Genomic DNA, 27,775 nt, shown 5'->3' with positions numbered 1-27,775 from the left:
AGGGAAAACTTTTCAATGTTTTCCCTGAAAAAAATTTGGATTAAAAGAAAAAAATTTCTGATGGAAAATTATTTTCCCTTTCACAATTTAGAGGGAAATATCATCCTAAATTGAAGGACCCCTAAATAAAAATTGAACAGGGTTGGTTCAAGTCATCTCTTGACCTGTGCAAAAAAATTAGGAAATCTTGAAATCCAAACAGTGCCTTTAGGCCACATTTGGATACCACCAAGATTTAGATTTGGATTTAGTTGATATTTTGAACCGGATCAGATCCTTAGATTTCCAAATCAGCTACAACAGTGCAAAAAATTCTGATTTTCAAATCTTTTCTGCAAGACATTATTTGGAAATATTTGTGGCAACTTCAGTCACCATCGCTGCTCCCTCATGTTGCTCCGGCAGCAGCGAGACATTCCTCCCTCTCTTTCTCTCTCTCTTAAAACATGATCATGAAGATGATTGATGTGTATTGTATCCAAAACTCAAATCCAAATCAATATACAAATGCATGAGGTATCCAAACAGGCCCAATCAACTCTCTTTCTCTCTCTTAGAACATGATCATGAAGATGATTGATGTGTATTGTATCCAAAACTCAAATCCAAATCAATATACAAATGCATGAGGTATCCAAACGGGCCCAATCAACGCAACTTAAATTAAAACTTGTAGCGAAAGCAAAACCAGCACATCCAAACAAGCAGAATTAGCAGGTCAAGAGATAACTTGAACCAACCATAATCAACTTAAATTTACTAAGAAATCAGTTGCCTAACAGGTCAAACAGAATTGCTTGAAACGACTGCTTTGCTTCCAGAATTTGGCACAAATCCAAACCAAATACCGCTCACAATTCTGAAATCAGAACGGGTGGAACGGGTCAGATACACCATTCTCTGTTTTCTCTTTTCTCTGATATAGGAAAAGTGCAGAAGCACAACCAAGAAGGGTTAAAGAACAAGGCCTCAGACGATGCTCATCTTTCCAATCGGACTCTTATTGGCCGTTGACAGCCTGTGAAAGTGTAAAATAAAGGAAGGAGTGCCAGTATCAGAACAGGATTCCAGATACCAGCGCCCATTTCTAACATAGAAATATACATAATCTTTACTATATCTCCTTCTGTACTCTATCCTCGGCTTCAATAAAACCATAAGGTCTGAGATTCACATACACACAAATATACATATATTTAGTATTTACAAAGCTCCTAGAGAGAGAGAGATCAAGCCCCAGCCACAGAGTCATGTTCAATCCAACCTTTACCCAGATAAGTAAAGTTCCCGTTAAGTACTAAGAAACTTATTTTCCACATGCTTAGTTAAATCAATTTGCATTAAGATCACTGAGCTGTTGGATCGACGAAAGGGCATCAGTTGCAGACAGGTTGTTCGCTTATGCTTCGTCGTTCTTCACTGGAATCCAGTTCTTTCTTGAAGCGGCTTCTCTCCTGGAACGTGATATGAACCCAAGAACATAACCCAAAAAGACCCCAAGCAACAAAACACTCCCTCCTTCAACATACCATGAGAATTCGAAAGCCTTGCCCCCTCTCAGGTTTAGGCCAGAAGGGATCTCCACCACGTCATGGGCTTTGCCATCATGATTTCCAATATAAGTAAGCGTTAGCTTCTCTCGAGTTGCGATGAGCCTAGTGTATCCAAACTCGCCCCCACGGTACATCGACCAATTGGGTTGCGGGTAGATTAGGTCCGTTGGGTGATCGTGCCTCGGCTCCCAGATGGATTGCCAGTCTTGTCCCGCCATCCCAATCACAATGTGCACTGGTAAGCCCATGCCCATGTCCCCACAAGTAAAGTTGTTTACAGGGCAGAATCTCTCATACCTATGGACATGTCCCCACAGTGCAAGGGTCACCTTGTTCTTGACCAACAGAGGCTCCAAGTGCTGAAGCATCTTCTGTCTCAATGGGGTATCCCTGATCTCATTGCTTGTTGTGTACATAGGACGGTGCCCTTGGACGACAACAAATGGGGTCTTCTTCCTATTGACATTCTCCAAATCATGCTTGAGAAAATTATACTGGTCACTTCCTATAAGGAAATTAGTTTCAGTCGATAAGTACACGAAATGGACGACCCCTGCATCGAACGAGTAGTAAAGGTTCCGGGTGTCGGGAGCCCCAGTTCCAGTTGGTAAAGATGAGTTTCCGGGCATGTTGAATTTGAGACTGTAAGGGACCCCACATTCCCCACCTCCATCTGTACCGTATGCAGCCCACGATGGTTTCCATGGCTGTGATGGCCAGTCATATTCGTGATTGCCTATGCATACGTGGTATGGGACCTTGGAAGCGAGAGGTTCAATCTGAGTGAAGAAGGCGTCCCACAGCCATGAAAAGCCTCTTGCATAACTGATATCGCCGATGTGTGAAATAAAGGCGGGCTTATTACCAAGGGCTTCGATGTCACGGAGAATCCACTTCACTGTAGATATGCTTTCTTCTGGGGTACGGATAAAGGTCGCATATGGCACTGAAGTGCCCATATCTCCAAATAGAAACGCAATTGTCTCATCAGAGTCACTGTCCCGAGAAACAAAGCTATGAGTCGCACTCCAACCTCCTGCATTGCTACCAACCTGACATTACAAAAATGGAGAATATATAGTATTATGAAGTTAGGCCATTTTTATGCTAATTACAAATATAAATGCAAATGAACAGGCTGTTTTTTAATCTTCAGATTACAGAAACCCGAAGATAAGAATTGAAGGTGTGACGCATCAAACAAAAGAAGGATGTACAATATGATAAATTAACAAAGGTTGAATTTGGATATGGAAAAACAGATTTCTCTCATTGATAAGAACGGCATGATTAAATAGAGAAGCGATAACCTGGTTCTATTATGATAAAATCATTTAAACTAGTCTCAATGCAGCAGTATGAATGAAATAATATAACTTAAGACCGGCACTGTAAATCACAGACATGAGTGTGCCTTTACCCTGTCATAGATGAGGTTTACAAATCAAAACAAAAACAGATGAGTATTAAGGTACTTCCCGTATCAATTTTAGACTAAGGTAGCAAAGCCAAGATGAGCAGCAATGAGAATTCGAAAACCAATGGTAAAATTGAGAAAAAAAACCCACGACAACAGCAAAACACTAGGAAGACTATACAAATGAACACCCATATATACAAATGCAACACAAGCATGTGCACACAAATGACCAGCCAAATTGCATACACATACTCTGCTGGTACAATGTCAAAAATTAGAAATAGAGCTAGGCAAGCAGCCTGCCAGTGAACTACGGATGAAGGCTCAACAGAATTGGATTTTTATTTTTAAAACTGTAATGAACTAAAAGCAGGGAAGCTTACTCATAACCAAAAAGTAGCTACTTGTCTTGTCCGAAGGTAAGGCAAGAAGGATGGCTGGTTTAACTATGGGTCTTCTCTGAAAGGAAAAACAAGGGAATAGATTGTAACAGGATAAGATTGGCACTGGCTATCAGCTTGTAAATACTACGTGGCTTGGTGGTAAGTTATAAGCCTCATTTACTTACCTAATATCAAGCTTGGGATCAAATGACAAGAAGATGAATTGTGAGAAATGATTGGGGAAGCTTAACAGTAAATATGAATCGCTAAAGGGTTCTCCTTATAGAAAAGATTTATAACAGTTAAGGATGTTTGTATATAAATTTAAAAGAAAAAAAGGATATACTGGTAATGCAAATTAAGTGGCAACAGATGACAGGAAAGGTAACTTGCAATCCTATAATATGAACGGTCAACTTTTATGGAGAAAATCTCTCTATCAGAATTTAGAGCAATAAAAAGAAAACTGAAAAAAGACAGATCCAGAAACCTAAAGAGTAACTTTTAAAAAGTTATAGTATTTTGGATTTATTTTTCAGTTGCACTTTAGTAGTTGATGCCAACAATAGTGATAATTTGCGGCTTCTAGTTTGCATGACTATAAAACAGAAAAGTAATGCATGTTGTTGTACGCCCATGCATGATAAAATATATTGAGACATCCGAGTAGGTCGAAAGAGTAAGATTAAAGATGGCGTTAACGAAGAGGAATTAAAACATGCACAAGACTGGTTAGTCTAAGAAATAAGTAATACTTCATGAAATGAGCCCTCGGAAGGTTGCTGGATCTTTGGAGCTAACTTTGAAAATCATTGGCAAGTGGTGAGTGATAACTAACTGAAATGTCTGGCTTGGTCAACTTTTGTGCCTGAGATTAATTCTTTCTAGCACTTTTGAATGTGAATGCTAGGATTCCTTCATAATAAAAACCTCCTCTTATCACATGGAGACAAAACAGTATCCACTCACCCAAAGACATGAAACCTACTTAAGGCGTGAGAAAGAGGGATATCCGACGCTATTATAAACCACTACCCACACAGAGAGCACTTAAAAAAAAGACAAACAGCATCAACAAATCAAATAAAGACAATTAACTCCGTCTGAAAAAAGTATTTTTTGAATGGCTAAGAGCAAAATATTATTCAAAAGAATGAGAGGGCCAACGGGCAAGATTTTGAGGCTACAAGAAAAGGAAATACAAAAAACACGAGGAACTAACATCATGGAAGTAAACAATCACAAAATTCCAACTCAGCCCTCCCGACCTAGCATGGGCCAACCTATCACCTTCTCCATTGGCTGATTTTTTAACATGCTGAAACCTTGCACCAAAACCGCCAATTCTCTCTTGAATCTCATCTATCAACTCAACGAATCTCCAAGCATGAGAATGACTTCCACACAACCACCAGATTACATTAAGGGAATCTCCCTCAACAGTCAGAGAACTAAGAATACCTTCATCCACTATTCTGGTACCTTATACGACCGATCTTAATCCAGCTTCATTGGAGTTTGTAATCCCGATTGGCCCAGAGAAAGCCCACCTTTTCGACCCCCTGTCGTCCCTTTGAAACTCCGTTTCAAAAAGTAAAGGCTTTTTACAAACAAATCCCTAATTTGAAGAATATTTCCCAATTAGTCATTATGAAATGGACAAAAAGTTCAACCTTCTGAAAAATATTTCCAGAACGTCTATAAATGGAGCCCACTAACCCAATGACATGAAGGATGCTTAAGGCGCACGAGAGAGAGAGAGAGAGAGAGAGAGAGAGAGAGAGAGAGAGAGAGAGAGAGAGAGAGAGAGAGAGAGATCCCACGCTATTACAAATCACTAACCACAAAAAAAAACTTAAATAAAAAAAGAAAATAGACAAACAGCATAAACAAATTAAACAAAGACAGCTAACTCCCTTTCAAAAGTTAGGATTTTTTTTACCAAAAATATTCCTCAATTAGTCATTATGAAACGGACAAAAAGTTCAAGCTTTTGAAAAATAATTCCAAATTGCTCATAAACACTAAACCTTACCATTGTTGATCAAAATGCCTTCCATTGACATCTAAAATCTAAAATTGTGATATTTTCCCCTAAGATTACTAGTCATAATGCTACTTATATTTAAAATGAATAAACTTCATAAGAAAAAAAAACAAGTTTCATGGAAAAAAACCATGCTTTTAGAGTTGCACAAAGGACATTTTGTAAAAAAAAAAAAAAAAACATAATTTCTACTTGTAACATAGTTACAATTTAGTGACTTTTTTTTTAATGTTGAACGTTATGGCAAAATCATGATTCTTGGTGACATTGAAAAATGTTTTACAGGATAGGATTTATAGTGGGAAAACCAAGGGCCACTTACCATTCAAATGAAAAAGACTAAGGACCTCTTTGGATGCCACCAAAATTGGTCTTTATTTGCTAATAAGATTATGTTAATTTAATCTTATTAGCAAATAGGATATTAAGGCATCTTTGGAAGCCAGTAAGTATTTATTTCTAAAGCATATTATAAGCATTATTTGTGAATGATCACATACAACCTCACAACCATTCGCATACAAGATTATATGAAAAATTGAAAATAATTTTAACACAAATTAATCCCAACCTATGAGAAACAAGTAATGACTGAATATACACCCAATTCAAGAAATGAACAGGTTAACCCGAAGCACATCGACAAGCAACTTTTTTCTTTTCGAGGGAAGTTCAGAGGGAAGTTCTTATCAAAGCCCGACCAGATTTTTTGGCACTTCAGATTTCAGACATTCTAGCCTCCTCCGAAAGTTGACGACTAAACACTTTGAGCATTTCCAATCCCCCAGTCTGCCTTCCTTCTCCTTGCTACCCTTAATAATCACTCCTCACGCCTACTCCTTTGCACCTTCCAGATCTCCTGGTTTCGCTTACTTCCAAGGACACCGTGATCTCTTAAACCCACCTATCTTCAATGGTTGCTGGTTTCCAAGCCTGATTTGGGTGAGAGTTCCTGTTACTTTCTCTTGCCAAACCACTCAAACACATGTTCTTCTCAAACTCCTCCATTCTTCTTCTAGATCCACTGATCCTCACACCTTACCATCAATCATACCAACTCTAGATACTAAGGATCAACATACATGGCGATAGAACGTCCAAACGACAAGCAAGTTATCCTCATTCATAAAAAGAAAAACAAGCAGAAACAGAACAAATCTATGCCAAAGCTGAGTGAAATCATCTAATCAAACAAGAAAGACTTATCCAAGAGACGAAAAGGACTAATTCCATCATATGCTATGATACAACAGCACATCAAAAAAAATATACCCGATAAAAGATGAAAAAAAAAAATCCAAGATTATGACAAGCAAACTACAGAAAAGAAACCCACTTAATTCAATAAAAAAGTAAAAAGAAAACAAACGAACAGACCATATAACTATATTGGATCATATAATCAAAGAAACCCACATACCCCAATATGTCCAAAAGCAGAAAAAGAAAACATAATAAACCGACTCCAAGTCATGATAAAAGATCTACAAATTACATAAACAAAATAAGAAAAAGGAATTCCAGAACAGTAACAAAAGCAAAACAAATGCTAATTCAAAAAACAATAACGAAAAATTGTCCACCTTACCCTGTAATAATACCTCTCCCCCTTCTTCAAATTCTTCATCACCCCATCATGAATGAACCCCGGATCTCTCCACCCAACACTATCGTTCGCTGGCGAATCACACATATCCGACCTCTCATACCTGTTAATGAAACAACCCATTACTTCAAATGCTTTTTAATATCAAGGAGTTGTTGGGTTTTGACCCAGCAATAGCTCTGATACAATGTGAAACAACTAATTACTCTAAAAGCTTAAGCTAACTGTTTGTTTTAGATTATGACAACCGATTGTAGAGTCCCCAACCGATTATTGGACCTAAAATTGCACTAAATTTGAGTCAAATAATCGGGTGGGGACTCCACAATCAGTTGCCATAATCTAAAGCAAACAGGTCTTTAGCGTTGGTGTTATTTAATCATTTATACTTTAACAATACCTTTTAACCTCAGTCTTCACAATCTGATCAAGCTGCCCTTCCTCAACCCCATAATTCACAAAGCTCTCAAACCCATCTCTCATAATAAAAATCACTCTCATCTCATCATTTTTCGAAGTAAACGACAAGTGAATTTGCTCCGGACCCATCACCAAAAACCCTAATTCAGCCGATTTTGCTAAGAAATGCTTTGTTCCTGGTAATGGGTTGTGGTCATGATCGACCCGTTTAGGGTCTATCTCGTTTTCGGACCATCGAAAGATCCGAAATTCGTAATTGGACCGGAGATTGATGAGTGGGAGAGAGAGGGACCCAGATCCGGATTTCCAATTAGGGCTAGAGGAGAGGAATTTGTAACCGATGAAATCGGAATCGGATGAATTGGGGGGAGAATAGATTCCAAGCCAGTCGAGATTGGAAGGAGAATCGATTCCATTCCATTGGATTTGAACGGAATCGAGGGATTTGTTTAGGGTTTCGGGGGTGATGTTGAGAGAAACAGGGGAGGAGAATGCTGTGAGGAGGAGTGTGGAGAAGAAGGTTAGGAGGGGGAGAGGGGGAGAAAGGGGGGTGAGGGAAATCATGGTAGGAAGAGTTTTAGAGAGAGAAATTTTGATTGGGCTTTGGTGGGGGGTTTTTTTCATGGGTTTCAATGTAGATGGAGATAAGAATGGACAGACAATGTCATATGAGAATATGGGATATTCTTTTTTCGATCTTCAAAGTCAAGTAATCTTCGGTTCTTGTTGATGGGTCACTGCCAAATGATAATAAACTTTATTAGCTAATTAGAGAAATGGATTTGATAAGAGCACAGCTATGTTTTGATATTTACACTAACTCATCTTGTTTTTTAATACTTAAACCGCTGACAAAAGGTTATAAAAAGCTCGCAAGCTGATTAAAAAAATGAGAAGACAAGCTAGGTTTGTGCAATTATTAAAACATGGTTGTGCTTAGGGGTGTTTGTTCGGTTATAACCGAACCAAACAGACCGAAATTTGATAACAAATTTTGAAAATTGAAACCGAACCGAAATTTCTAAAATCCGAACCAAAACCGAACCTATTAGAAATTCGGTTATAACCGAATAACTGAATAGTAGGGAGAAAAAGAGGAAAAAAAAGCAAAATCTCGGTTTGGATCGGAGGGCTAGGATTAGCCTATCGAAATGATTTTTTTAGCACAGCCTATTTAAGTTGTGATCAATCAAATTGACGGTTTTGATCATCCTATGGAGTACCCATATAGCATTGTTTTGGAAAAAATAATGGTTTTTATCCATAATTTCAGTTATTCGGTTAACCGGTTTTTTTTTTTTTTAGATAACCGAACCCGAACCCAAATAACTGAATTTCCAGAAAAAAAAAAAAAAACCGAAACCGAACCAGAAGGAGAAAAAACCAAACCGAACCGACCAAACCAATTCGGTTCAGATCAGTTGTTCGATTATAACCGAATAATGAACACCCATAATTGTGTTGATATCATTTCCCTTACCGAAAATGAAGTAAAATAAGAAAAAGCTACCAACTTGGTTGAAATTGCCTAGTTACCAAACTTTTAAAGAAAGGAAGATTTTATATTGCATTATATGGGTGGGCTGGTAGTGTATATTGCTGGCACGAACAGTGGTGCCATACGATGAAAAAGAGAAAGATACCAACGAAAAACCCCCCAATGACCATCACTGCAACTTGGAAGATGAGGAAAAGAAAGAAGAAAAAGCAAAACGAAAAACAAAAGAGGACGAATAATAGGAATAAAAAGGAAATTGAGGCTGGAAAAATCGAAGGCGAAGAAAAATCAAGGTTTAGCTTTTCTTAGCATAAACCTAAATGAGGCTCGATGAATCAAGTGCTTAGAATCATCTGATCAAGGTGTTTTCAGCTGCATTTGTCTGAACTTATGATTTTCGTTGGAATCAACGGATCCGATCATGCACATGTGGCATAAGCTATGCCCAAAACGTGTTAGTTAGTAAGGGGCCTTACAGGCCCTGTCTTTGTAACATTTACACCCTGTTCGTTTCAGACCTATTATTGGACTCAAATTTAAATGTAACTTTGAGTCCAATAATAGGTTTTGGACTTACAATCGGTTGTCATAATGTGAAACGAACAGGCCGTTAATAGGTTGGAGATCATCTTGCTTGATGGGCCCAAATTTATTTGGGGGGGCCCAGATGAGCAAAAACCCTCTGCTTTGGGAAGTGAGATATTCGCCTTCACTTTTTACTTAGGACAGCCTCTTCTAGTCCATCTATGAATACTCATTTAGTCATTTACACAAGACGGGGCTGTCCCAAGTAGAAAAGGGGTTGAATTTATCAATCTCCCCTCTGTTTTTCTTTTCCTGGAAACGCGGGTAATTTCCGAAACATTTTCAAATATAGAAGCGATAGATTTAGGACGCTGATAAATTCGCACCCCCTACAGAATAATTCGCACCCCTGTAAAGGCGGGTATGCCGTATGCGCCTATGCGGCAGACTTTAATGCTTTTAACGTATCAAGGGGTGCGGATTATCCTATAGGGGAAGCGAATTTATCATTGCCCTAAATTAAAAAGAGGAAAAGAAAGATAAACTGGGGAAAAGATCTGAGAGTACGAAAGGAATAAGTTTAAACAGAGATTTTGCAGATCCGAGAGAGAAAATTAGGGTTTTCGGACCTTCAGATCGAGAAATGAAATCTCAGATCCGTTCTTCCATCGATCTCTGTACATAAAGATCTTGGATCTCCATGGCGTCTCAATCGGCATTTGCTTTTATCTGCTGCCTCAGTCTCTTACTCACTTGTTCTCATTGCAAAACCCTAAAGAGAGACGGTAATCTCTCAATCGCTTCTAATTGTAGAGTTTTACTGTTGAAATCGAAACTCGATGTTTTGAATCTTAGGTTTTCGTATTGTGGCAAGTGAATTCACTTCGTTTTGACTTTGGATTGAAATTTGAAGTTAGATGATTAGGTTTTTTTCAGCCTGAGAAAATTGAGTTTGTTGCTTAGTTTATTGCTTCTGAATTGAGTTGAATTCTGACATTTTTCTGTCGATTGATCTCGGACGTGCTTGGGAATAAGGATTTTGCGTTATTTCAACTGATTAGGTTGTGATTAGTCAGTTCTTTTATTATTATTTTGGGTAACGCAGAGAGAAAATTTAGTTTCTGTTTTGGTTTCCAGTTAATTGACTTGAAGTTGCTCATTTTATTCTAGTATTGTCTCTTACATGCTTAAAATTCTTGCTTTTATGGTATTGTGATTTATTGGATTGACGTTAAAGTTAAACAGTCAGTTTTCGAGGTTAGGGTTTTGTGATTTAGTTCACCCTCTGGTTTATATAGTATAAATGGACTTGAATTCTGCCATGTTATTGTCTGTGGATTGATCACTTGCTTCAATTGTAGGATTTTCTGCTATATCAATTGGTATGGTTGAAACTTTAAGTTAGTAAAATTTTTTCTTGTTTGGCTTCTAACCAGTGAATCAATTTGAACTCAGCCATTCTTTTGTGGTTTGATCTTTGACATGCTTAAAATCAGTGTCATTTTGAAGTATACAAATTGATTGGATTAATGGTTGAAGACAGTTCTTGAAATTAGGGCCTCGTAGGGCTTCGTTCTGTGGCAAGAAATTTTAATTTGTGTTTTAGTTTCTTCTGAGTCAATTGACTTGAATTCTTCTGTTTCTGCTGCCAAATTATCTCTCTTAGTCCTTAAGGTAGGTTTTTTTTTATGTCATTTCAACTGAGTTTAGGAAATTTGTTGGCAGATGATTAGAATATGAAAATTAATATTGTGTTAAATGTTTGGGTTAGTTATTGAATTGTGAGGCTATGTTTTTTTGTATCTATAGATCGTTATATGCTTAAAGATTAGGTCGATTGTATAGAAGCTTGGAGTTTGACTAGTTGAATACTATTCTTTTGTTTTGCAGAACCCAAACCATTTTGCACAGCGCTACAGTGTTCCGTTTTATGCTTAGTTACTATGTGGTTTGATTTTGGGTCTAATTATACGTGAATTCAGGCATTGTATTAAACAAATAAGGAAGGTGAAACACCGACTAGCTTTGCATTTTAGGTTCTTATATTTGGTATGTAAGTAAAATCCTCTTGTGAATAAAAGAAAGCCAAATATGATTTGACATCAATAATGATGGAATTGTGATAGAAAAGGGTTTTGTATAGCAGCTAGTAAACCATGAACTATCTTAGGTTTTAGACCTTTTTTGCTAGAAGATTTTTTTGAGCAAAGGAATAAAAAGGAAAAGTATTGCACAAGAGGCAGAGATTACCCCACATACACAAAATCTCTGGTCTCCACCTTTAACTGGGGAATCCACTCAGTAATGCCCACTTATCTCCTAGGATCCATATAATAACTCTTAATTCATGAAATAACATTCAGCAAATGCTCCTCCACACGGAGACTTCCACCAACATTGACGATGCAGAGCTTAAGACAGATCAAAAGGAGCTAGTACTTCCACTTCTTTAGAATTCTTTAATCTAATCAATCAGGAAAAGGACAACACAACATTCCCCAAATGATTCCAAACCACTCCTCAATCACCCATGACCCATCAGACTCGAGTTCTCCGACGAGGAGATATCAAAGTTAAGCCTGAGGGAATTAGGAGGTGGAGGACTCCACTTAGCTTTCTTCTTCTTTCCCTTTCTATCCATGAGTATCACATCGCATTTCATACATATATGTATCTTGAGTATTATGGCCTCTAAATTTATCTCTCACAATAGCGTATGTGAACACGAGACTCTTAAGTGGCTTGATCCGAGCAACCAACCTTTCTTTGTCTTCAATAATGCTCAGTGTCGTTCATTTTAGAAGACCCAAACAACCACATATGGGATCATGAGCTTTAAAACACAACCTTTATCCCATGAGTGTCGACACTTCCACTCGTCTCCTCCAACAAGCCCGAGAACAAATATGGGAAAAACCAACAAATGCCAATACACTCAAGATCAACCTCCATACCTCCCTCTCCAACCGGCAATGAAGAAAGATATGTTTGCACGATTCTTTAGCCACCTTGTACAACACACAACGACTCACCATATGACACATTTTTCTCTTTAAAACATCGACAATGTTTATCTTTTGATGTGCTAATGTCCAACAAAAAACTTTACATCTTAGGCAGGACATGAGATTTCCGCAAGTGCATCCAATGGAACGAAGTGTTGTGCACCCCAAGAGAGAAACCAAAACAAAGATCTCACAGAGAACATACCGTTGGATCTGGCTATCATAGGTTATAGAATTTAATATATTGTGTACTGACTTCGTCATGATAATTACTTTTGAATTCAATGGCTTTGTTTTCATTATTTTTCACTTATCCGCTGCATTAATGTCGATGGAGCATTTTCTATGGCAACTGTGGCAACTGCATGATTGTGTTGCATTTTGTATTAATTGTTGCATGTTGTGATGAAAGTGAACAGATCTGGATTTGATGTCATTTTCTTGGTATAATGTGGAAATTGTCAATTGCCTTGTCAACTAATCAATTTTATGTGATGTGCAATGCTTTCTTTTTTGTGTTTTTCTTTTCTTTTCATTACTCAATATGGAATTAAAGAGGCATAAATGGATTTGATGTTTGTAAAGAAAATGAAAAGAAATTTTAGAGCTTTGTCATGAGTTCAAGAATGTTATTCGGGTTGCAGTTAAAGCCTTGAATGAAATAAAAGCATCTCTAGGATGGAGGGTGGTATATGCATGGGTTGGAGATGATCCGTGTGGAGACGGTGACCTACCACCATGGTCTGGTGTGACATGCTCCAGTCAAGGAGATTATAGGGTAGTAACAGAACTGTAAGTTAAAATCTTTCTTTTGGTGGATAAGTAAAAAGCATCCATGTTACCTTCATCTGTCTTTTTATCAATCTTTTGAAATGTGATTTTAAAGATTCATTCCAATCAGTATGTGCTATGGTCGGGAGGACTAATCTTTCTTGTAAAGTTTTATTTTGCGTATTAAAGACTTCTTTGCAATTTAATCAGCATCTTCACTAAAGGTGTCACGTCCGTTTTCTAAACATTGAAGATGCATATAATGAGAGTCAAATCTGAGATGATTGCCAGGGGAGAGTTGTAGGGTGCTTATTACAATCATTCTTTACTTGCAGGGAAGTTTATGCAGTATCAATTGTTGGGCCTTTTCCCACTGCAGTGACCAATCTGCTGGATCTGACAAGGCTGTAAGAACCCTCAGTCTTCTAGTTCTATCTATAGTATCTATGAATTAAGCCCATCACTATGGTATAACATATGTACTCATGTTTTTAGTAACCTACTATGGAAGATTTGAAAATATAGGATTTAAACTCCAATAAATTTTTTGGGACAGTTAAAAAACTGATTAAAAAGATGAATACGGACAGTGCACTCTTCTTTTTTATTAACCTAATCAATTACAAATCTATCAGTACTTTGCATGAATGCTATGCATGCTTGCTGGCTATCATGGTAATTGGAGGCTTTCATTAATTTTATGTGCAATCCCTATGCTATTTATTAATTGCATTTTGGCTTTCATGACAATTTATCAGCCAAATATCTTACTTTTTGTTTTATGCAAGTGTACAGAATTGTACAAAGCAATATACATTGAGGCAATCCTATTTCCTTGATGTACTGGGTAGGAAATAGATGTTTATTTTATAAATAACGATAGTTGCCTGGTGGGTTGTAATATTGAGATATATAACTAGTTGCCTTGGTGCAGAGAATAGGGACTGGATGTGTAGTATTTAGATCAGTCCATACAAGAGGGATTGGGCTCCAAATGCTTTTTTCCCTAGCAGCTTGTAATAGTTGTGTATTTATGTAATTAGGATGACTCATTTTCAACAACGTAAGAGGCTGCTTTCTATTAAGCATTCATTCAGCTCTTGGCAATGCTGGTCCTCTTAGAAAATTTTTTGCTTGCAAAAGAAAATATTTGGTCTGCATTTCTTTGTGACAAACCTCCATGTTTACATGTACAACAAAGAAATCATCTTACTAGTTTATATCTAACTATATGAGGGCAATTTAAATTTTAATGTTGTTTTAGTCCATCAAATTGTTCTTTTCTTCATTTATTCTTTTCTTCAAACAAATGCCTAATATGTTTTCTTGCGCCTAAATGACAGGGATCTTCACAATAACAAGTTAACTGGCCCAATCCCAACTGAAATCGGCCGGCTGAAGCGTCTTAGAACATTGTACTTTCTACCCTCTTCCATAGGCTTTTATTCACTTGTGAAGTGTTCTTATTTAATTTGTTCTTAGGGCATTACATGCATCTTTTTTTTTTGAATGGCTGAGAATTACATGCAGTTCTTTTTTATGTTTCTCGTTATCCTTTATTGCGCGAGCCAAACGGATATTTTCTTGCATTGACGTGGTGGTCTCTACTCTCAAAGGCCAACCCACCATGCACGTGAAATGTGCTCATTGATCTGACTCCACCAATTGAAAAGGATCACCATTTGTGTACATTTAAAAGTAAATGTGGTAAATGTGGATACAGATCCACATTAAATGGGCAAAAATCCATTGATCAGATGATTAGAATAATTGACTAGTGCAATGCTTGGTATGGGCCCACAACTTTGGGCAATACTAATCATCCTGCACATGCGCTACATGTAAAGTATGCAAGATTGAAACCACTATAAGTGTAGTAGTCTTGGGATGATTACATTAAGCTTTCATTTGATATCAATTTGTAACATTGACTCTTTCTGAAATAGGAAAAAAATTGTACTCATCCCTGTTAGAGGCATCATTATATTTTAGTCGACCATAGTTGCAACAGTGGGAAGCGAGTGCGAGAAGCAATGCGGGAGAAGCACGAAGTGAGGGGTTCAGAAGAGAGAAAATACAAGAACCGAAAAGCTCTAAAGAAAGTAAAGAAGAAATGTGTAGAAAGCGTCATTGGAAGTGAACATGAAGGATGTAATGAGCCTCATAGGAATCAAACAAGAAATGTATAGAGCGAGTAGTGTTATAGTAGGTTTGGATTAACTTAGGTAAGGATTACAAGTGGTAAAGAAGGCTTCACGACTGATTAGAATTACTAGTTTTAGGAACATAGCAAGTGTGACGCATGCACGAAGATCTTCCTCGAATATCGAATTTGTCTCTTAATCATAGTTTATGGGTTGTTCTCAAACTTTGTTTGCATTGGACAGTTAAGAGCCACTGGCATCTGGCCAGAGAAGCCATGTTACCCTAAACAATCTAAAATAGATGTCAGAATAATGATGGACTCCTCAATTTGAAGTGTAAAGCCATGCCCATATGTACCTATGTCATACGCATATACTTTAACATAGCAAGTGAGTCCTTTGAAGCAAGAAAATGCGAAAAACCTGGGGAACGTCATAACTCTTGACTGTATCTTTCTCATATTTGACAATTTTGGTCCCTTCTATACTTACACACCTGTTAAATCTTGATTTTTTTTTTAAAAGATATTGATTAATGAAAGGCAAAAAAGACTACAATGGGGGCATGGGCTGCCTTCATGCAAGATCTCCTTATTTGCTAAATCATTGGTACTCCTAGGGATATCCTGGTTTGCATCCTTGAGCAAATAATTCTTCATGTTTTGATTTAATTTCCCGTTGTGCATAAACTGTTTCATGTTGCCAATAGAAGATCGATGCAAAAGAAATTTGTTTCCTAACCGGTTATAATTTTGTTGTTATCCTGTGCTTTATAGAAATTTGAGGTGGAATAAGCTACAAGATGTCATTCCTCCTGAAATTGGAGAACTGAAGAGGCTGACTAATCTGTGAGTATTTCAGACCTTTTTCACACAAATTACCTAATTGATGTAATCCTTTAACTTAAGTATCTTCAAGGGATATTAACTGGAACATTTTCCAGGTATCTGAGCTTCAATAATTTTAAAGGGGAAATTCCTAAGGAGCTTGCAAATCTACCAGAGCTTCGTTATCTCTATCTTCACGAGAACCGCTTTACTGGCAAAATTCCTGCTGAATTGGGGAATCTCCCAAACCTGCGGCACTTGTACTCTGTCTTCTCTGAGCTGGATTCCATATATCAGCATGATTTTTGTATCTTATAATTTATCTTTTTCTCACTATTGTAAACTTGTATATCTTAGGTCTTTTATAGATTTGCAATTTGCTAATCTGCAGCCTTCTATTCTCAGGGATGTTAGTAACAACCATTTAGTGGGAACTATAAGGGAGCTCATCCGTGTTGAGGGCAGCTTTCCTTCACTGCGCAACCTGTAAGTTCATGTCAATATTGGCATGTGAGTGGAAGTGTTCTATTTGGTAAACACATAGATATCTGTTAACAAGGACACTCATTCCAAACATTTTTCATTTCAATTGCTTGTGCCCGACACATGCCATACTTATTTGTATGCCAGTTGTATAGTTCTAGGGCGATAATATTTTCACCCCCCCTGCAGTACGCATTCGGCCCCCCTTTTAACGTGATTTGACGTCAAAAAGCCTTAAAGTTGCCCACTGTTCACGTTATAAGGGGGGAATGCGAACTGCAGGGGGGGTGAAAATATCATCACCCTAGTTCTATTATGTTTGTAGTTTTCTAAATACATTTTTCTACACCTTTATGCCTTTATGGACCAAAATCTGAAGATATCATCTGGTTATCACTATGTACTTTCACATACGTGCCAGCATGTTGGGCTTTCTAGATCCCCTTGTTTCCCACTCGTCACATCATGTCCATGTGTAAGTTTAGTTTTGTGTTACTATTTATCCATAACTAGTTTAATACAATATACATAAATATTTATCCAAATGCATTTTGTATGTTATGAACTGATTTTGTCTTAATAATATATCCTTCATATTTACAAATTAACTGTCTATATTCGTGTCATATCGAGATTGATTAGGTTGTTGTGTTTGAGTTCGACACTTTACATTCTCTGACACCGAGATACAGATAAATGTGTTCATGTCCAAGTTATTCAGGCACATTCACATCTCTTAGTGTCCAATTGTATGATTTTTTTGTCTTCATTTTTTTATCTAGATTTTGATATCATTCAAAACAGTGTCATCTAATTAAGTTTGTGAGACATGTTTTCCATTTAAACACCAAAGGCACATCCACATCTCTTAATTCCAATTGTATGATTTTTGGTTGTCATTTTTCTCTCTAGATTTTGATATCATTCAAAACACCAGACACCAATTAAGTTTGTGAGAGATTTTTTCCATTTAAACACCAAACACCAGGAATTACTCTTCTATTTATTTTACTTGTTGACCTCCTGCAAAGATTTCCTTAGTTTCCTTCTTTGAAGAAGCAAATACTCGTAATTGTAATATTTGCAAATATTTAATATTGCAAAGCAACCCCCTTACATACTTTAAGAACTTCCAGATGATTCATCCTTCATTTTTGATATCTAGGTACCTAAATAACAACTACTTAACTGGAGGGATACCAGCACAGCTTGCAAACTTGACAAATCTAGAAATCTTGTAAGTATTTTGATGTCAAATGAATAATTGCTTAAGCGTTTTCTTCTACTGCTTTCTGCCTGAAATCGTTCTCTTGGGCTTCTTGCAATAGTGGATTCTCTTAAGTTTCTTGATGTTTCGGTTGTAGGTACCTGTCCTACAACAAGATGTCTGGGACGATACCTTCCGGGCTTGCCCATATTTCTAAATTGACTTACCTGTGAGTTTTATTATCTACTCTTGAATTTAATTTCTGAAATAGGATCTTCGCTTTCTTGTTTTGGTTTTGCCCCTGATGTTGAATGGAACAACCATGGATTTTTATCCATGTGCTTCTCATGATTACTTGTTAGTTGTCAGCTGTGTTCATTCACAGTTCAGAAACTTAACCAAAAAATGAGTGTAGTCGAGTCAACTTGACCGAGTAACTACTGAATCGATGTTGAGTCGATAGAAATTGGAGGGGTTCTTATATTAAAATAAGAATCAACTTGACCAAGTAACTCCTGACTTAGATATAAATTGGAGGTATTTTTATATTAAAATACATATTTTGCATGTGTGTGTGTGTGTGTGCATATATGTATATACATTATATTGTTAAGAATATAACAAGTCTTTTGACTTTAAAGACGAGTTTATGGGCTTTATTCTCGCATATAGATTTTTATCACGCACCGAATCATTGTCAAGTTGACCATTGATGTTGAAGATTCAAATGAAGTTGAGATGAAAGCATTGTTAACTGAGTTGAAGAATTTTAAAAAAAGAATTGTGAGGTTCTATCGTTATGGCGAAGAGGCTTTCTGGTAGGTGGGGAGATTGGTAAAGGATTGATTGTGAGTTCTGAATTTCTGCTAGAGGTGCTTGAGAATGGATAGGTGGTGGGTCTATGACCCTGGATGTTGAAGGTGTCCTTGGGGTGACTTCATTTTCAAGAAAAGATAAACAAAAGAGAACATGAGAAATGATATGGTGTCTGCCTGTAGATGGCATAATGGAGGTTCAACAACAGTGCTCCCCTTCATATTTGATCCAGCGACAGTTGTTAGATCAAATATCAAGGGAGCACCTTGATTACATGCAACTACACCCGAACACCATATAAAAACTCAGAATATAAATTTAGGAATGTCATTCTTTTTTTAGGAAAAGACCAACAGAGAGAATATTTGTTTAAGTTCTCTCAGCCTGTGTTTCTGTGTTGATGGTTGGGGGTGGTGGGTTGTGTCTATCCATGTGTACTTATGCATGCAATTCTGTAGGTTGGCATGTATGTGCATATGTATTTCTTCCAAATTTTGAGCTCTACTCAAATCTCCAATATGTGTACATGAAGATTTCTTCTGGTCCTTAGAGATTAGCAGGGATCATTGATGAAATAGTAGAGATTTGTAACTTTAGTGCCTTTTCATTTTGTCATACACATCTTAGTTCTAATGAGGCTCTGGACTCTCTCAAGAGTCATGGATTTTTTGTTTGTAGGGCAATCTTTGTGGCTGCGGACTCTCACCCTAAAGGAGTCACGGATTCTTTGTTTGTGGGGCATTCTCTGCCCCTATTGTAATTCATATTCTTTTGCGTTTCCTTCGTCTTTATAGAGTTTTATGCAAACTTAAGCTGGGAACTATGAAGGACATGCCAATGTTTGATATGTATGCATGTATTTGTATGCAAATGCATTTTTGTACATATGCATGGCTTGCAATTTCTGAATTCAACTTGGTCCAGCCATTGCAAAACTTGCCAATTATATAGAAAATCATTCAGCTGATTTATTTATAAAATTAAAGCCAGACAACTCCATACTAGAAGCCTGGGCGAAACCGAGTTGATTTGACAAGTGCTGAACACTTTAGTGACTTTTGATAATTTTTTGTTAGGTACCTAACCAATACGTCAAAAGCACTAGGACTGATGGAACGTGCGAGGCTAAGCCTTGTTAAACCTTTCCCATACAAGGCTGAGTACCACCTAGTCCCATACCTAGGCAGGCCACTACCCAGGACTAACCATTCTACCACGCTTCCTCGTCTAACATCTTCGCGGCCCAATATGTGGCGATTTTCACTCTGGCTTTTTTTTATTAGGTTGCCCTTTCTAGGTAGTCCTCTCCATCTAGGTAGTCCTCTCCACAGGTCGCCCCCTCTGTGACTCGAACCCATGACGTGGTGGCTGCTATGATACCAAGTGTTAGGTACCAAATAAGTACACCAAAAGGGCCATTCAAAAAAAAAAAAAAACAGCACACCAAAAGGCCCTAGGGCTGATGGAACTTGTTCGGCCAAGCCCTTTAAACCTGTCCCATGCAAGGTTGGGTCCCACCTAGTCCCATACCTAGGCAGGCCCTCACCTAGGACCGTAACATTTTCCATGTAAAATATGTATGTTTTTGTATATCTATATACTCATGACCCATTTGTGACTGGCCAATCATTGTTGTTCCTTGCACTCACCTCTTCATCATGCAATTTCAGGTATTTGGATCACAACCTATTCACAGGAAGGATTCCAGATGCCTTCTATAAACACCCTTTCTTGAAAGAAATGTGAGTTCCTGAAATCATTTGAAAGACTTTAAAACACGATTGAAATTCTCGAAGAAAACTAAACAGAACTCTCCATGCTGGTGCAGGTATATTGAAGGCAACCAATTCAAGCCAGGTGTAAACCCTAAGGGTGTCCACAACGTGCTTGAACTCTCTGACTCTGAGTTCCTATTTTAGAGCACATTGTTTTATTCTTTCAGTTTAGGTATTATATTTTTACCATACCACTTATGAAATGACACTTCCAAATGAAATGATTCTTTCTACACATTCTTTTGGTTTGCAAAAACTAAGAAGCCCTTGTTTTGATATTGGCAACCTTCATCATTTTAGACTTCATTCACTATTGCGAAAAATGTGCCTAAACGGATGCTTGCTGGTATCAGCCTAAACTCTAAAGAGTAGTGGTGGTGTCAAGAGCAAAAAAATGTTAAAATTTTCTACACAATTGGATTACTTATATAAGATGAGGTTAGTACACTCTTGAAATGGAGGCAGATGGGCATTGCTTTCTCTAATTGTAAATTTACTTATATGCTAGTTAGATTAATTTTGAAAGTATTATTCTATTGTAGAGGGAGCACTTATTTTTAGAAGATTATATTATTTGATGATCCAAACCATTCATTTGTCGGGCCCCCAACATAAATAGGCCAAGCCCTTGAGAAATTCATCATGATCTTAACCCTACGATCCGTGGAGGGATGGCAGATTATAGAAACCTGTACAGTTTACAGGGTTAGGATTATCCTATGGAGATGATTTTTTGGGCACAGCCTATTTATGTTTGCTCCAACAAATGAAGAGAAGTGATATATTAGGCCATTTTCTTTCTAGGTCCACCCCGCTCTAGTGTATTTATGATTACTATTTTTATACTACAAGGGGTGGTCCTGTTAAGAAAAGGGGGCAAATATATTGTTTCCCTTTGGAATTTGGATCAGTTAATGGGATTTGCTAGGCAAGTTCACGGAAAACCATTTCGCGGCTGACTTTTGCAAGAGAGAACAGTCACACAGGCTCACTTTTTAGCAGATTGTGTTATTGATTTAATTCATCTGAGATCCATATGAGTTGGCTGTTCTCTCCTGCAAAAGTCATCTGCGAAATGACTTTCCGCGAAATTGCCTAGTTAAAAATATATGCATGTAAAAATTCCTTGCATAAGGACTGCACTGTAATCTCTCTTCTTTGTTGCTAGCATTTTTACTCCATTTGTTTGTCTTTTCCTAAAATTGACTCCATTGCCGCCTCCCATGCACCAGTTAAAGGAGCTTTCTTAGAAAACATGATAATTTCGTCCCTTTCTCAGCATTTCACCTCCTTTTGTTTGTATTTTCAGTCCTGTTTCTTTTGATGTAAGACATGAGCAAAACTAATGTTATGTCCAATTTTAGTGAAAAAATGGGTGTAATTTTTGTTTTACGCTTATAAATAAAGTCACTCAAAAGAAGGAATAAGGGAGTGAAAAGGGAATGGAAATACTGGAAGAGGGGGTGAAAATATCATAACTCTTTTAGAAATAAGACAAGCAAAAGAGAAAATGAGGTGGTTATAGGCCCATGTGTCACGGCCCGAGTACATAATTGAATCAAAAGATGGGCAACCATCAAGTCTAACCCATTACAACTTTCCCATCATAATTGGATGATTTTAAAACCTTAATTGGGATTTGCTAGCGTTATGGGAAAAATAAGGCCCAAAAAGGCCACACCAATAGGGCCCACAAGGGCCCACCTCACTACTCCCTCTTCATCCATAAGGACCCCCTATAACCGCGAGTTTCCAAAGCTAGAATCATCAAAGTTGAACTTTAGGAATCCAGAATCCGGCGGCTCCAAAAGCCTGAACAATCACAGCTCTCATCTTCAAACTTCTTTGGCAGCCTTAACAAAAACCACCATGTTGTAGTTCATAAGCGAAAAACACGCCTCTAGTAACATCAACAATATCATTTTGTGAATGAATGATCTTCAAATCCTAGATTGAAAACATGATATAGAGCTTCACAGATAGACTGCACATCGTAAAATCACTTTAAGTCCAAAATCAGCTGTTATTTTTTTCATCTACATATATAAGCATATCCACTGGTAAATTAACAGCCAAAATGATTTTGTGCAACTAAGAGTACATGCTAAAATGTAGTATGCATTATATATGTGATAGCGAAATCAGAGGGCATTGATGCATCCTCATCAAAGGGTTATGGGAAGATCATTTTGTCTATAAGAACTGGAGACCACGAGAGAAAATCAGTCTCTCTCACCAAACCCACCCAGAAACCGTTGTACACCCTTCTCACCTATTCTGAGCTCTCGACCCTCTTCTGAAAACTAGAAAACGAATATAAGCCGTAAAACCCCTAATACATAGTGGGTCAAAACAAGCTTACCCGAGCCAGGCCCAACTCACTTAAATAGCGGGTCGGGCCCAACGGTCGGGTCACACACAGTTTTCGGACCCAACTGGGTTGAGAAGGATGAATGGGTAAGAAGTATAACATTAATCACTAAACAAGCGCGTCAGCAACTTGATTGCCACCCTGTAGAATGGTGATTACCTCCTTGTAGAACTTGTTGATACCTTCCATTTGTCGATCCAACACAAGATTTCCCAACAGTTCTGCAACACTAGTCCCACTATACTTCAGCACTTTTTAGGCTCTTTGTTCAATGTGTTGGAGGATTACAGATTGATCCCTCTCTGCATATAACTTTCAGCTTCCTGTTTTAGATTAGCACAGTTAGTTCTTTGAAATTCTCAAATGCAAGCTACAATTAACTCAACATAGAAACAATAGCATTTCTGGTTGTCTACATCTGCACAGCTGAATCTTGAAGAGTAAAATAAAAATAAAGACATTTCTTGGTAAACATCAAACTCCATAGGCATTGATACTAATTGATCAAAATGATCCTATTCATTGGATGTTAATGAATTATCCATGAATGAGATGATCAAATTATCCATCTTATTGTCACACAAATGAACTCTAATCCCCAAGCATAATCACTTTAAAATGGGTCAAATGACCCTGTTTTTTCTGAACTGGTAAATAAAAACATTATAAACAAATGAAGAAAAGACAGACTGCAAAGGGAGCAGAGATAGGCATAGCAGGTACAAGTTTATCGAGTCATTTCTTGTGTAGCTGAACTTTTTCCTTTGTTCATGATCTTCACTTTGTAGATATGTCTCATTTATCACAAGTATCCATTTGACCGTTGTGAGTCAGAGGCCCATCTTACCACCTAGTGATAAACATATTTTGCCTTTATCTACAGAAAAAATGACCTCAATGTCTCATTTATCACAAGTATCCATTTGACCGTTGTGAGTCAGAGGCCCATCTTACCACCTAGTGATATACATATTTTGCCTTTATCTACAGAAAAACTGACCTCAATGAGTGGCCATGGCAAAAGGAACCTATAAAAGATGCCTACCAAAAGCACCAACCTTCCTTGACTCTAAAACATCACCAATCCAAGAATGACGAATACAAAAGGTTGCATTGAAGCAATTGACTGATTAGCAATTACTATATATAAATAATTTAATGATCAGTTTGCCCATGCCTTCACCATACTCTCAAGCTAAGACTCAACCATGCTCTAATGAAGCTTGATGTGATTCCTTGGCAGTGGAATACCAACAGAGCTTTAGATACCAAGGAAATGCACATATTATATTACCATTTGCCAATTGCCAGAGTCAAACATTGGCTAAGTCCATCTGATACACAAAAATAAAACCCAAATTTGGATGCAAAGATAGAGAATGTTCAAAGACTCACTGAGCAGTAATTACTAGCACCAGGAGTGGAAGAATTCATAGTAGCAACAAAAAGTACAAAAAAATGCTAAATTTTAAGACTTTGAGATGTGTGCATTTGTAAGATTTAAAGTAGGAGCTACGCCTTAAGTGGAAGATTTGTGCCACTATACATGAGAAGATGGACTAATTGGACTTCTCATTAGCTGGCAAGAGAAATAGTTTGTTCTGAATCTCCTGATGGCAGAGTACACTTATATTAAAGTCTCATGAGCATACAAGTCTACTTGGACTTCTCATTATGATACAGTAGCCATACTCTGCACCACACATGGGAAAGACAAATTTGATACTTCTGCTCAATCTACTCCACAAGAGCCAACGAAAAAATACTAAGCATACCAAAAAACAAATGCACACACCCATTTCAAAAATTCATTAGACTCACATAAGCTGCATAGGACACTTTCAACTTTAATAGCAATGCAAATTTCTAGTACTTTTCAAAACATCACCCAATTCTAGGAAAATGACATCTCAATAATTAGAACAAATACTGAAAAAAAGCGGGTGAAAGATCCAGACTGAGAAGAGTTGCCCCGCCCAAAAGGAGAGGCAAATCCGGCAAAAGAGCATAGAGAGGTGACGATTAAGCTGTAGATCAAAATTAATAGTAATCTTTTCATCGGATACATGTCGTATGATATTTCAATTTTAATGACAATGCATATCATTTTCTACCCCAGACAAAAATTAGAAGAAATACTGAAAAGCCGTGAAGGGAGGGGATGAAAGCTCTAGACTGAGAAGAGTAGCCCTGCAGAGTAGGAGAGGCAAAATGAGCTAAAGACAAGAGGAGGGTGACGATTAGGCTATAGACCAAAATTAATAATAATGTATTAAACTAATTCAGCAAAACTGTACCAATATGTTTTATGAATCGCCTTAAAATCCGATGCATACTTATTAAGCAATGTGCATGACATGAAGGCACAAAAGCACAAGAATAATCTCACGTTAATTTGAAAATTGCTCAATATGGACAAATCTACTAAACTCTAAATTGAGATATCATGATTTCATGAATATTTAAATCAGAATTTCATACAAGAGAATACACAATTTTTATAAAGAAGTAAAAGGGAGAATCTATTGACATACCAGACCAGGCACATGGCTAGCAAGTGGAAGAAAATAAATCCCACCACCATCTTTGGCCATAAAACCATAATATCCTTAGAGGCACTGGTAAATCTTACAGACGAGCAAAACCTCGTTCCCCAAATATATATCTGGCAAGCAAGAAACAATGAAATGAAAACCTTCAATGAAAGTAAACACTCAAAATCCCCGTATGCTTAAACATACCTTCAAAACACACAAGGTGTTGCAAATTCCAAAACCAAAGGAAGAAAATGAGCATTATGGTTCGGCATCTTAGTTCTAACGACCAGTACTTCAAATTTTATGCTCTGAAACCTTCTCAAAGGGGCAGTGATTACAAAATTCAACACTCCATGCTTAAAAGTACTGCTCCCCTCTAACACAGAATGAAGCTGCTTGGTGCCCTGCAGACTCGAACTGCTCGTTCATGTTCACCAATAACATGTGTATCTCTTCCATCTGAGGGTGTGTTTTCTCGCCTGCAACAAACTCATGAACAGATCCTCTAATCTCAATCGAGCTGCAACCCGGTGTTTTAGGCACACCGCTGTCCTTCATCAATTTTCGCATCTTTCTTGCAGCATCATAGTTCCCGTCAGCTGCGCAGATATTTGAGAGTAAAACATAGACTCCACTGTGACGTTCTAACTGGAAGAGGCGCTCGGATGCAATCTTTACCAATTGATTTTCTCCATGATTCCAGCAAGCGCTTAGTAACGCCCTCCACAAAATAGCTTCCTCTGATGGGCTGATTGAGCTGGGTATCTTTTGGATGATTTCATTTGCCTCTTTAAAGAGTCCAGCTCGACCTAGGAAGTCAATCACACACCCATAATGCTCTCCCTTGGGTTCAATGCCATACACAGTCTTCATTCTGTTAAATTCCTGCAACCCTTTGTCCACCATGCCCGAATGACTACAAGCAGTAAAAATGGCAATGAAGGTGACGTCATCGGGGTTAATTCCAACTTCCCTCATTTCCGAGAACAGCTTAAACGCACCCTCTCCATCCCCATTCATTGCCAATCCTAAAATCATAACGTTCCAACACACAACATCTCTTTGAGGCATTTCATCAAAAAGTTTCTTTGCCAAACCCAAACACCCACATTTTACATACATGTCTATAAGAGCAGTACCCAACTTAACACCCAACGACAACCCAATTCGCTCCACATATCTATGAATCCATATCCCAATTTCCAGAGCTCCCAATTGAGCACAAGCACAAAGAACACTCACTAAAACTCCCTCATCAGGCTCCAAATTTCCCAACTGCATCCACCTAAACATATGTAGCCCCTCCTTGAAACAATTATTCTGCACATAACCAGAAATCATGGAACCCCATATACCTCTATCCTTCACTGGCGTTTCATCAAACATCAAACGCGCCTCGTCAACATCACCCTTCTTTGAATACCCATGAATCATGACTGTCCATGACACTGCAGTTGTATGGGGCATTTCATCAAACACCTTCCTGGCTATTTTCATTTCACCACACACTGAATACATTAGAATCAAAGTATTCCCAACAAAGATATCAAACCCGAATCCTAATTTCACAGCATGGGTATGAATCTGTTCTCCTAATTGACAATCTTTCAAATTAGAACAAGCCTTCAAGACATAGGGAAGTGTGTAATTATCAGGGTATAAACTATCCTTAAACATGTGACTATAAATTTCTATGGTTTTCTTTAACTCACCCTTTAGTAAGAAGGCTTTGATCATGGTGTTACAGATACAGATTGTGGGGTGTTTTATTCGTTCAAAGAGTAGTCTTGCATAGCTTAGGCTTCCATGATTTGGGTCTGAGCAGAAGGCCATGAGCCTGCTGAGGGCAAAACTGTCTTTTTGAAGCCCTCCAATGATAATCTGTGAATGGGTTTGCTTCAGTTGCTTCATATTCTTACATTTCTCCAATAGTTTAAGGCTTTTTCTACTACCTGACATAGGATTTCATGTATTTTTCTTTCTTTTTTTGCGTAGGTAAATTAACATGTATTTTTTTTTTTGATGGGCAAAAATAACATGTATTTCTGGTGCTTTTCTATCACCAAAAAGGGGTGCCTGGGAAGAAAAGGGGGCAAATATATCATTCCCCATATTTGCCAATTGCCACAAATATTTTTCCTACTTTCTCAGCAAAGCCTAAAATGCCCTTGGTATTTTAAAAAAAATATAAGAAATTCCCCTAAAAATATAGTTTTAATGCAGGGCATTTTGGGAACCCTCAAAACTATATTTTTGATGAAATGGCTTTCCTAAGGGAATGCTTGGATGTGCAGAAAGTGTTTTTTTCCGTGGAAAGCGATTTCGACAGTGACTTGTGCATGAGAGAACAGCCACACAGGCTCGCTTTTTAGCAGATTTTGTCTTAT

General features: G+C 37.7%; 2 protein-coding genes and 1 pseudogene across 6 annotated transcripts; 1 reads left to right on the top strand and 2 right to left on the bottom strand.

Moving 5' to 3' along the window:
• Positions 1-983: 983 nt before the first annotated feature.
• On the bottom strand, positions 984-8,063 carry LOC143852040 (putative inactive purple acid phosphatase 2). Its single transcript, XM_077361547.1, has 3 exons — positions 7,410-8,063; positions 6,992-7,112; positions 984-2,605 (listed from the first exon to the last, which is right to left on the bottom strand). Exons 1-3 carry the CDS (start codon positions 8,051-8,053, stop codon positions 1,400-1,402), a joined length of 1,971 nt encoding a protein of 656 aa, XP_077217662.1. The 5' UTR covers positions 8,054-8,063; the 3' UTR covers positions 984-1,399.
• A 1,928-nt stretch (positions 8,064-9,991) lies between these two features.
• On the top strand, positions 9,992-20,715 carry LOC143849829 (uncharacterized). The gene is made up of 11 exons (XM_077359039.1): positions 9,992-10,237; positions 13,102-13,249; positions 13,564-13,635; positions 14,572-14,643; positions 16,149-16,220; positions 16,316-16,459; positions 16,605-16,685; positions 17,848-17,919; positions 18,047-18,118; positions 20,376-20,447; positions 20,534-20,715. The coding sequence occupies exons 1-11, from the start codon at positions 10,153-10,155 to the stop codon at positions 20,622-20,624; spliced, it is 981 nt and encodes a 326-aa protein (XP_077215154.1). The 5' UTR covers positions 9,992-10,152; the 3' UTR covers positions 20,625-20,715.
• A 1,269-nt stretch (positions 20,716-21,984) lies between these two features.
• LOC143851278 (pentatricopeptide repeat-containing protein At5g66520 pseudogene) lies at positions 21,985-27,430 on the bottom strand (annotated as a pseudogene). 4 transcript variants are annotated; one of them, XR_013236277.1, is made up of 4 exons: positions 25,593-27,430; positions 25,386-25,516; positions 23,011-23,174; positions 21,985-22,380 (listed from the first exon to the last, which is right to left on the bottom strand). The product of XR_013236277.1 is annotated as a pentatricopeptide repeat-containing protein At5g66520 pseudogene, transcript variant X2 (transcript). The 4 variants fall into 4 exon arrangements; XR_013236278.1 differs by having other exon boundaries at positions 21,985-22,333; XR_013236279.1 differs by having other exon boundaries at positions 22,337-22,464.
• Positions 27,431-27,775: the final 345 nt, after the last annotated feature.

This window comes from Tasmannia lanceolata, unplaced genomic scaffold (genome assembly GCF_043159265.1).
Source record: "Tasmannia lanceolata isolate RefF3 unplaced genomic scaffold, GAP_Taslan_0.1 ptg000018l, whole genome shotgun sequence".
NCBI lineage: Eukaryota > Viridiplantae > Streptophyta > Magnoliopsida > Canellales > Winteraceae > Tasmannia > Tasmannia lanceolata.
This window is presented reverse-complemented; position numbering and strand designations above follow the sequence as displayed.